Source organism: Drosophila virilis, chromosome 2, assembly GCF_030788295.1.
Source record: "Drosophila virilis strain 15010-1051.87 chromosome 2, Dvir_AGI_RSII-ME, whole genome shotgun sequence".
In the NCBI taxonomy this organism is placed as follows: domain Eukaryota; kingdom Metazoa; phylum Arthropoda; class Insecta; order Diptera; family Drosophilidae; genus Drosophila; species Drosophila virilis.
In genome coordinates, this window is record NC_091544.1 from 3716175 (window position 1) to 3727322 (window position 11148).

The window sequence follows — 11148 nt, forward strand, 5'->3', positions numbered from 1 at the left end:
AGATAGCCGAGGAGGGCTTCTTGGAGTTGATCAACAACATTCTAACGGTGGGCCAAGTGCCTGCATTATTTGCAGATGAAGATAAAGACGGGATTGTCAATCATGTGCGAAAGTATGCCGAAGAGGAGGGTCTTTCTGCATCCAAGTGAGAACCTGAAAGATTTATCCAAGCCCCAGCTAATACTTCTTCCTATCACAGAGACTCTGTTTGGGCTTATTTCCTGCGCACCTGCGCCGAGAACTTACACGTGGTACTCTGCATGTCTCCAGCTGGCGATGCCCTCCGCAATCGTTGCCGTAGTTTCCCCGGTCTCATTGGCAGCACGTACATAGATTGGGTATTCCCCTGGCCCAAGCAGGCGCTCTATGCTGTGGCAAAGCTGTTTCTCACCGAGCACCCCATGATACCTCCGCTGCACCGCGAGGCGATCATCGAGCATGTGGTGCACGTTCATATGACCATTCAAGACTATTCCAAGGACTATCAAACGAAGCTGAGGCGTAGTAATTTTGTAACTCCCAAGCACTACTTGGACTATATCAACACCTATCTCGGATTACTGGGTAAGATTAACGATGCCAAGTTTAAGATTGATTTACATTTATTATTACCTTTACCTTACCCAGAGGAGAAGCATAAGCACATCATGCAACAGCGCGAACGTCTTGGGGAGGGTATTAAGAAAATTGAAGAGGCTTCTGTGCAGATCGACGAGCTGCGCATTATAGTGACAGAGCAGAAGAAAAACGTTGCCATTGCAGCAGAGGAGTGCGAGGCCATGTTGGTTACCATAGAGTCTTCCACGCTTAAGGCAAACACCAAAAAGGCCGAAGCGTCTGAAAAGTCCGTCGAGGTGGAAATTAAGGGCAAGCAAATTGCCGTCGAAAAGGAGGAGGCTGAGGAGATATTGGCTGATGCAATGCCAGCGTTAGAGGAAGCGCGTCGTGCGCTTTCCGAACTAGAAAAAGCCCAGATCACTGAGATTCGTTCCTTTGCCACGCCCCCGGCCGCCGTGCAGGTTGTATGCGAGTGCGTTGCCATATTGAAGGGCATCAAGGAGATCAGCTGGAAGAGTGCCAAGGGAATGATGAGTGATGTGAACTTCCTTAAGAGCTTAATGGAAATGGATTGCGAGGCCTTAACTCAGAAGCAAATCACCTCCTGTCGCACCCATATGAAAACACAAAATCTCGATGATATGGGAAAAATTTCGGTAGCCGGAGCGGGCTTGTTAAAGTTTGTGAAGGCGGTGCTCGGCTTTTTTGATGTCTACCGCGAGGTCAAGCCGAAGAAAGAGCGCGTCGACTTCCTGGTTGAGGAGCAGGACGTGCAAATAAAGCTGTTAAATCATTTGAACTCTGAGATTCAAAAGCTGGAGGAAAAACTAGATGAGCTTAACCAGCACTATGCCACCTCCATGAAGCAAATGCGGGCTTTGACCGAGATGATGCAGCAGGCCGAACGCCGCTTAATTGCATCCGATAAGCTGATCAGTGGTCTTTCTTCTGAGTTAATACGTTGGAGCGCTGAGATGGCCAGCCTGGGTCAGCAGCTGATCGACAGCGTTGGCGTTTGCCTCATCAGTGCCTCGTTCTTGGCTTATACAGGTGCCTTCACATGGGAGTTCCGTAAGACTATGGTGTTCGACGACTGGCTGGAGGATATCGTTGCGCTGGGCATACCAGCCAAATTGCCACTGAAAATTGATAGTTATCTTACCACCGATGTTGAGATCTCGCAGTGGTCCAACGAGGGCCTGCCGCCCGATGAGCTATCCATTCAGAACGGCATTCTAACGATGCGTGCCTCGCGTTTTCCACTCTGCATAGATCCTCAACTACAAGCGCTGCAATGGATTCGCAAAAGGGAATATCGTAATAATCTCAAGGTGCTGTCTTTTAGCGATTCGGACTTCCTAAAGCAGCTGGAAATGGCCATAATGTATGGCTTGCCTGTACTATTCGAAGATGTGGACGACTACATCGATCCTGTCATTGATGACGTTCTGCAAAAGAATATTCGTGTTCAGGGAGGCCGCAAGTTTACCATGCTGGGCGATAAGGAAGTCGACTGGGATCACAGATTCCGACTCTACTTGACCACCAAGTTTTCCAATCCCAAATTTGATCCCGCTGTTTATGCCAAGGCCTTGGTTATCAACTACACAGTAACCCAGACGGGTCTGGAAGATCAGCTGCTTAGCGTTGTGGTTGGCACAGAGCGTCCTGATCTAGAGCAGCAGCGATCGGATCTTATAGCCCAAACCAGCGAGAATAAACAGCTGCTGCAGCAACTCGAAGATTCACTCCTGCGCGAGCTGGCCACTTCAACGGGCAACATGCTGGACAACGTCGAGCTGGTCGAGACTCTGGAGAACACCAAATCCAAGGCCGGCCTTGTCATGGAGCAGCTCAAGCTGGCCAGCGACACTGCCGCCGACATTGAAATCCTACGCAACGGCTATCGAGCGGCTGCCAAGCGCGGCGCAGTCCTCTTCTTCGCTCTCGCCGACATGGCCACGGTGAACAGCATGTATCAGTATGCGCTCGCCGCCTATCTTGATGTTTTTGTTTACTCGCTGCGTAAGGCTGTGCCGGACACGGTGTTGGCCAAGCGTCTAAACAACATAATCAAGACACTGACCGAGAATGTCTATTGCTATGGCTGCACGGGCATCTTTGAGCGGCACAAGCTGCTCTTCTCCTTCCAGATCGCCACAAAGCTGGCGCAGCGTGATGGAGTCCTGTCGCAGGCGGAAATTGATTTCTTTATCAAGGGCAGCATCGCGTTGACAAAGAGCGAGCGCAGTAATCCCACAAAATGGCTGCCTGAAAAGAGCTGGGAGGATGTCCTCAAATTAGCCTTTGATTTTCCGGACACGTTTGGCTCTCTGCCAGATCATTTCAGTCTCAACTTGACAGAGTGGAAGCAGGTAAGTCCCCTTGGGTAAGGCATTTAAATTGTCAGAGTCTCTAAAAAATAAAGAAAAAGAATAGAGCCCAAAAATTTGCAGACAAATCAAGCATGATATATGCTATCCTACTACACACACCTATATGCAATAGTTCTCATTTAGCTCAAGCTAAATTAACTATCATATATCAATATATAAGTCCATCTATATATACATATGCAGTTGCCAAGCTTTATGAAGATTATAAATATTATATAATGCTGTCTGCTTGTGTGCGTATCTGTACAGAGTATACGTTAGTCGGGCAATACCGGCTAGATCGCGTATGTTTGATTTTGCTGCTTACCTTTAAGCAAGCGCCAATATGCTTGACAGAATCGTTATCTATATGCGTTCGTTAATGGGTTAAGCAATCCATGTTCATATTTTCTACATTTTTATTTATTTTTGTTTCTTTTGCTTTTTCGATATTATGGTGCGCCATCTTTATGTCAACGTCAACTCCAATGCCCTGTTATCAACTGCTGCTTCTGTGACTACCCCATAAAAATACATAATAACAACAACAACAACGATGACGACGACGATGACGACGACAACAATTTTGGACATTGGATGGTCGCTGGAACTGTTCTTGACTGGCATGTGGCATTCAATGGCTTCCGTTGCCGATGCTCATTCTGTTTGCACTTATCGGCGAATGCCCATGGCCCGTGGTGGTGCAGTGGTACGACTTGGAGAATCCTGAGGAGGTGGAATGCCCCGGCGAGTACAACATCAAATGCAATGCATTCCAGGCAAGTGCCGCTGCTCCTGTGTGCTTTTGCTTTGCATGCTTTCAGCTTCAAGTGGCTGCCGCTTGGCCCTAGTCCGAGTAGGTCCTTGCCAGGAGCTGCCGTTGCCATCGAGCGTTATTGGATTTCGTACTTTATGCTCGTTTCTAGTGGATTATTATGTACAAGCCGCACACACACACACACACACACACACATAACAGCCATGCTCTTACACAAACTCCCCCACACACACAGTCTGGGCTGGTTCAGTTTTACTCGACTTTTGCTACGTCCTGCAACTTTGGCGCACATTTTCTGCTTAAGTTATTAGCAGCCTGTTTTTGTCAGCCAGCATGGCTGTATCTTTAGTGTGTGTGTGTGTGTGTGCGGGTGTGTGCATTACCATATTTTATCAATTTTCCAAGCCATTAGATGAGCGGCAATTTACGCCGGCAGTCGCACTTGAAACCAGCGGCGAGCCCAATTTGCACTTGAGCTAAGCTAGAAACCACAAGGACGATGGCGACAGCCACAATACAAGTTCTGGCAAGGACTAACTATATGGCACATCGATGAGCGCCGTCAGTCATCGTCGCTGTCATTGTGCTATTACAATGTCCAATGTCTAAGGCCGATTCATTTCTCATGCTCTTACCACAGAAACTGCTGTTCCTGCGCTGCTTCCGTGTGGATCGAATTTTCCGTTGCATAAATCAATACATTGTGGAGACCATGGATGAATTCTATATTATGCCACCGGTAGTTAGCTTCTCCGCCGTCTATGAGCAGACGACCGCCTCGATTCCCGTTTGCTTCATACTCAGTGCCGGCTCAGATCCAACCAATGATCTGATTAAACTGGCCGATATCGTACTCGGAGGCATGGGCAGTTTCTGTCACATTTCACTGGGCCAGGGGCAGGAGAAGACTGCATTGACAATGCTAGACACCGCCCTCAGACAGGGTCAATGGTTGATGCTGCAAAATGGTCATTTACTGGTAAAATTTGTGCGCGAATTGGAAAAGTATCTGGACAAGGTCGAGAATCCGCATCCGGACTTTCGGCTATGGATTACCACTGATCCAACACCGACATTCCCCATCGGCATATTGCAAAAGTCCCTAAAGGGTAAATATCTTATTAGCTTTATAAGCCATAAGCCCCTATATTCTCCATACCCTATCTGTAATTAGTGGTCACTGAACCGCCCAACGGCTTGAAGCTGAACCTGCGCTCGACATTCTTTAAGGTGCGTCAGGATCGTCTGGAGGCGTGCTCTCATCGCGCCTATCGTCCATTAATCTATGTGCTCGCCTTCTTCCATGGTGTTGTGCAAGTGAGTTTTCAGACAACAAAAAGCCAAATTTGTAGCTGCATACGAAGGGCTGGCGCAGCTGCTCCGTCTGTGCCATGCACTTCGTTATTTATTAATTTGTTCATTTTTAGCTGTTTGTTGAGAGCATTTTGGACACAACTGCGCCCAAGTTGGCCAATTGATGGAGCTGCCATTGTGCTTTTTGCTCAGCAAACTGTTATTGATAGCGCAGTTACTTTTTCCCAAATTAATCTGTTTCACATGCCCTCCCTATTCGAATTCCCTATACACTAGGAGCGCCGCAAATACGATAAGCTTGGCTGGAATATAGCGTACGATTTCAACGATACGGACTTTGAGGTATGCACGGAGATTCTGCGCAACTATTTGAGCCGCTGCGCCGAGGATAAGATACCCTGGAATAGTCTCAAGTATCTCATTGGCGAGGTCATGTACGGCGGCCGAGTCATTGACGATTTCGATCGACGCATTACCAACTGCTATATGAATGAATATATGGGCGATTTTCTGTTCGATGTCTTCCAATCGTTCCACTTCTATGAGGATGAGCACGTGGACTATTGCCTGCCCGACGAGGAGACTGTACTTAAAGAGGACTTCATTGGTAAGTAGTCAGAGCATCTGTTAGTGGGACATGGTTAACAAACGAAATGCATTGCTCATAGCCCACATTGACAAACTGCCTCTGGTCAATAAGCCGGATGTATTTGGTTTGCATCCAAACGCGGAAATCGGTTATTACACAATGGCCGCGCGCAATATCTGGAACAGCCTGATTGAGTTGCAGCCACAAACTGGTGAGTGACTGGCCAATGGTGTACACCAAAAAATTCTGGGTACATTGATTTCATGCCACACTTTATTCAATATGCTTACCAAGTTGACTTTTAGATTTTTGCAAGTTTTTATATACATATATGTATTTACTAAAGATTCATAGATTTATGAATGCATTCGCTTAGCCAATTTTTTTATTCGAAAATATTTTCCCTGCAATCAGACCTTAAGTATGTTCTGCTCATTTAATGATTTTATATGTCGTATTTAATTCGGTTTATTTTTATCTGCAATTAATATTTTATGTTGTAATACGAATTCTTAAACGAATATAAGAAATATTCAGGTATATATATTTATATTTTTTTTAGTTTTTTATACGCATTTTGAAAATTGACCTGCTGCTTGAATGTGACATGAGCTTACACATGTATCTGCATCCGATAAAGTGTTTGACAGTTCGGTTAAAAAACGGAAGCCATTTACAAGCAAATGGTTTAATTTACATACATGCAGCGTGTGCCAATTGTCAGCCGTTTATTACATTTTATCTTGTTGATTTTCATTTCTGTTGCATTTTGGGCATGTTAAATTTTTAATTTAATTTAATTAATTAGTTGCGGTTTTGCAATTAACTTTATTGCATGCGCCATTATAGCCGGCATACAATAACAGGGCATGCATTAAAAATTAAAATAGAAGCACACACTCGACACACACACACACACACACACACACACTCGACACACCCACACATACTCAAACATACATTCGTTCACGCATTTATAGCCACCCGCACACCGCAAATCGCCACAAATCGCCGCAAAAAAGCTGCGAATTCAGTTTAAACCTCTCATTCGCAACAACAAAAATTGGTGAAAACGTCACCCGAAAGTCGATAATTTTGCGTTACGAGCTTAAGCGTGTTAAAACCGCCATCAGAGAGCACTTTTCCGCTTTCCGCACTCGCACTCGCACTCGTACTCGATGCTGTAATATATGCACAAACACACATACGTACATGCGTATGCCATGTCCAATGATTGTGCAAAAATGTTTTAACTCCATGTATATATATGTTCAATTTAACCAAATTTTTGCTTTTTTGTAACACCTTTGCGCGAACGCAGCTACCAAGTGGACACCAAACAATGTCAAAACTGGTAAAGTATTTAACGTAAACAGACTCCCCGCTCCCTCACTTACAGACAGCCTGTTACATTTAAATGAAATAATAAGCGCGACGATGCAGCTGATTTAAAAAATAAAGGAAATGGACGAACATTTACCAAGTACAATCGAACAAATTTTTGCCGTGATATATATATATATATGTACTTGTACGAAAGGAGAGACTAGGAAATACTCTGTAGATTGGTGAAAAGTGACACTATTTTTGGTACCCCAAATCTAGCATCCGTTTTACCATAATTAATAGTTCCAAGAGATCTTTATTGATGAACTTACCTCGGCTTCGGCCGCGTCCTCGGCCTCATACTTCGCCGTCATACTACCATTTTTGTGTTAACAGATGAAATTGACCTTAAATATTTTTACTTTCACACAGAACAATTGCAATTGCAATTCTATTTATAGAATATAGAAAATTTGACCATTCGTTTTCATTGAGCGATATTGTTGATATATGATATATGATATATATAAACAATCCCAAAATTATGGGAACATACGTCAATACTGATCTACATGCAAATTGCTGCAAAAATCAATCTTATATAACACAAATTGGTGTGTACTTTCCAAAAAAAAATGTCCTCTTTAATCCTGCTTCTCTTCGAATATGTTCCGCTTTTATAGGGTACCTCTGAAATACTGCCGACAATTTGCATATTCATGAGCTTTAGTATTTGCTAATTGACAATTACAAATCGGAACAGTCGAGGATAAAAACAAGAAATAAATAAAAATTAAAATGTAAAAAGGGTATAAAAAAGAAACAGTGTAAACCACAAATGTTGCATATATAACAATGGGAGCTTTCTCTGCCATTGTCAATCCTTACTTATTTCACAACTCCTCCATTTAGGTGAGGGTTCGGGCGGCATCAGCCGAGACGACTTCATCGACCTAGTGGCTGCGGGAATACTGAAGAAATTACCGCCCGCCTTCGAGACCTGGCGCATCCGCAAACAAATCCAAATGAGTCTGTCACCCACAGGCGTGGTGCTGCTGCAGGAGCTGGACCGATTTAACATACTGGTGGTGCGCATCAAGAAGACGCTGGAGCTGCTGCGCAAGGTAACTAAGAGATTGCCATGGCTGTGGCTCTAGCAGCGCCTGTCAATGGGCAGCTCACATAAATCCTTCAGCTTTGTTTTGCATTTTGTTTATGCATTTGCCAACTTGGCTGGTGACTCGTGCCAATGCTCGTGGTCGCCCACGTCCTGCCCATAAGCAAATTCGAATGCGATTCTGCATTTTGTTGCCAAAATAAATTTACAAATGCAAATGAACTCTGCTGCTGCCGCTGCCGCTGCTGCTGCCGTTGCCATTGTCTTGGCATAGATGCCGCCGCGCCCACACAAATAGTCATGCCCCTCACCCATTCATGCATGCATATGTGCTGTCGTTGTGCCTTTTAATTTAATTGCATGCTCTCCGCAGGCCATCGCCGGCGAAATCGGCATGGACAATATCCTGGACAACATTGCCAACTCGTTATTCAATGGCCTGCTGCCAGCCTCGTGGGCCAAACTGGCGCCGGCCACATGCAAGCAGCTGGCCAGCTGGCTGGAGCACTTAAAGGTGAGTCGCATACCCGGCCACAGTAGCGGCCCATTAATCAGCTTGACGGACCAAATCAGTCAGATCCAGACCCACTAATCAGCGATTCGCTTTTACCTGGTATTTTAGAAACGCGCCGTGCAGTACAAGTATTGGTCAATATCGGGCGAGCCGCTGGTCATGTGGCTGTCCGGCTTACATATACCGCAGAGCTACCTCACGGCCCTGGTTCAGGTTAGCTTCGAATGAGTTTCTCCATAATGGCAGTCTGCTTAACATAGCGCTACCTCTACCCCTTCGCAGATTGCATGCCGCAAGAACGCCTGGCCCCTGGATCGGTCCACGCTATTCACCTATGTGACCACCTACTCGGAGCCCGATGACGTCGAGGAGCGCCCAGCGACGGTGAGTCGAGTCGTCCAGCTCTAAATGCAAAACTATGACCCCCCATGTGACCAGCAAAGGAGTGCTGCCCGCCCTCGCCTGGCACTAATTTCGTAATTAAGAATTCTGTTTGCATTTTAATCGTTGAACTTTTTGCAGGGCTGTTATGTGCATGGCCTGTACATAGAGGGGGCACGCTTTGACATGCAGGTTGGCCAACTGAAGCGCTCGCATCCAAAAGTTCTGGTCGAAGAGCTGGCCATTCTGGCCGTGGTGCCTATTGAAGCGCACCGGCTTAAGCTACAGGTTTGTATTTATTCCGCTGCTGGCTTTTGGCCTGGGCTCGACGCCGTCTGCAAAAGACAAGTACTAATGTTCTCCTGTATCCTGTATTCTGTATCTACATATGCGTTTGGTTGGCGGAGCGTAAAACGTGAATTGGGGGTGGCTGGTGTGCTCGCCCTCGCTGATATTTGTTTAAATGCTGTGCACTAAATTACCAACAGCTTCCGCATTCTCCGCAGCTAATGGGACAGCTGTTGTGCTAATTGTTTCTGATTTTAAATGCGGGGTGCTTTAACTTTTGCCACCACTAAAGGGGCAGCGACAGAGTATAGGAACAGCCAGTCCAAGCTTTTTTGAACAAAGTAGAGTAGGGCTAGATCAGGAAACTGAACAAGCTAAAAATAGTATATTTCGACTTGAAATCCCTAGTCTGCCTAATACCACACATTTTACAGTTCAAACTAAATTCTATATTTTCCATTAGGTGCAGTAGTAAATATACCCATTTAAATTCCTCAATAACATTAGCTATACCCTTGCAGAATACATACCTGGCGCCTGTGTATACCACATCGCTGCGACGCAATGCCATGGGCGTGGGTCTGGTGTTCGAGGCGAACTTGGCCACCTCCGAGGATCTGAGTCATTGGATACTGCAGGGAGTGTGTCTAACATTGAATACGGATACATAGAGATGGCGATGAAATGTGTTGAACGCAATTATCTGTATCGTTATCTAGATGAACGCAAATAAATGTATATTTGCAAATCTGTATTGGCAATTATTAATGTACGCTATGTATATTGTGTCTACAAGTGAAGTTCTAGTGCCTTTCAATATCGTGATTTGTGCCTTGACGGTCTCTTGCTGTGCCGCATCTCCTGGCATTACCTGCGCCGGCAGCAGCCAAAACAGCTCTTCAACTTATCCAAAATATTTGATTTCATGGAGGGCAAGAGTAGTTCCAGATTCTGCGTGCCGCCGCTGTCATCGGAGTCCAGATCCGACTCGATGGTCATCTCCTGTATGCTAAAAGTGTCGGTAAGTTCGTGGTTCTGCTGACGTCGTTTGGCACGCCTTAGCTGTGCAGGAAAGAAGGATATCTCCTCCGCCTCATCGCTGCTCTCAGACTTATAATCGACCAGCGGCTTTTGCTCCTGTTCGCCCGGAATGGGCAAACGATTAATAGGTATTAGTGTTGCCGCTTGTGTTTTAATTGCCTAGACAATAGATGAACTATATATCATTAGCTCAGAGACTTTCAATTTGATTTACTGCACCCACCTGCTCCTCCTGAAACTGGGTATAATTGCGCCTGGCACGCTCGACCTTCAGTTCTAGCTTACGTTGCAGTATGCGGCAGGTGTTTGGCGGTTCGTTGCGCTCCGTCCCTCGGGCAGCCCTATCTTCATCGATTTCAATGGTCGTCGGCGCATATACCTTGCTGGCACCCCTAAATGCCACCTCAAACTCCAGATCCGACATATGTTTGGGCGCTCCACTGGCTGTTTTCTGCATTGGGCTCGGCCGTGACTCTTTGTTTCTGTGTTGAGCAAATTGACAACTTACCAGCAAACCCGCTGCACCATCCTCATATATATTTGATTGTCTATCCTCACTATCTATGCCGCTGTCCTCCATACTTCAACGACTTAAACTATGTTTTGGTTTGTTCTAAATATTTTGTTATAAAAAGAACAGCACGCGATGACAAACACAAACAAATTTTACTATCTCTCTCTGTGTACTACTCCAAACTCCAAGCCATCCACCCTAAGGCAGAACAGCGCAGAATCCAGCAAACAGCTGCCGTGTGGCGCTCGTTGGAAAATCAATAACCCCTTATTGTACGGCGTTGCCATACTTTTTGGTGATTTGAAATGAATATTGTGTGTGGGTGGTTGAAGAATAAAAGGGTTATAGTATTT

At 45.5% G+C, this 11148-nt stretch overlaps 2 protein-coding genes across 2 annotated transcripts in view; one reads left to right on the forward strand and one right to left on the reverse strand.

Annotated features, from left to right (window-relative positions):
- Nucleotides 1–9911, forward strand: part of Dhc98D (Dynein heavy chain at 89D) — a 37990-nt gene extending 28079 nt beyond the window's left edge. The window contains exons 35-48 of the mRNA XM_002058665.4: nucleotides 3–145; nucleotides 200–564; nucleotides 628–2933; nucleotides 3641–3712; nucleotides 4352–4820; nucleotides 4886–5028; nucleotides 5302–5632; nucleotides 5694–5825; nucleotides 7853–8064; nucleotides 8431–8571; nucleotides 8680–8784; nucleotides 8854–8955; nucleotides 9094–9240; nucleotides 9762–9911. Coding sequence (XP_002058701.2) covers nucleotides 3–145; nucleotides 200–564; nucleotides 628–2933; nucleotides 3641–3712; nucleotides 4352–4820; nucleotides 4886–5028; nucleotides 5302–5632; nucleotides 5694–5825; nucleotides 7853–8064; nucleotides 8431–8571; nucleotides 8680–8784; nucleotides 8854–8955; nucleotides 9094–9240; nucleotides 9762–9911 — 4818 coding nt within the window. The remainder of the gene's footprint in view (nucleotides 1–2; nucleotides 146–199; nucleotides 565–627; nucleotides 2934–3640; nucleotides 3713–4351; nucleotides 4821–4885; nucleotides 5029–5301; nucleotides 5633–5693; nucleotides 5826–7852; nucleotides 8065–8430; nucleotides 8572–8679; nucleotides 8785–8853; nucleotides 8956–9093; nucleotides 9241–9761) is intronic.
- Nucleotides 9912–10097: 186 nt separating this feature from the next.
- Nucleotides 10098–10998, reverse strand: LOC6634867 (uncharacterized). Its single transcript, XM_002058666.4, has 3 exons — nucleotides 10790–10998; nucleotides 10505–10732; nucleotides 10098–10440 (listed from the first exon to the last, which is right to left on the reverse strand). The coding sequence occupies exons 1-3, from the start codon at nucleotides 10859–10861 to the stop codon at nucleotides 10108–10110; spliced, it is 633 nt and encodes a 210-aa protein (XP_002058702.1). The 5' UTR covers nucleotides 10862–10998; the 3' UTR covers nucleotides 10098–10107.
- Nucleotides 10999–11148: the final 150 nt, after the last annotated feature.

Excerpts from the sequence above, each read along its gene's own strand:
- LOC6634867 (XM_002058666.4), bottom strand. The coding sequence starts at position 10,861 with ATGGAGGACAGCGGCATAGATAGTGAGGATAGACAATCAAATATATAT. Across the intron at positions 10,733-10,789 it reads ATGGTGCAGCGGGTTTGCTG|AAAACAGCCAGTGGAGCGCC; the intron begins GTAAGTTGTCAA and ends AGCCCAATGCAG. Across the intron at positions 10,441-10,504 it reads CCCAGTTTCAGGAGGAGCAG|GCAATTAAAACACAAGCGGC; the intron begins GTGGGTGCAGTA and ends TCTATTGTCTAG.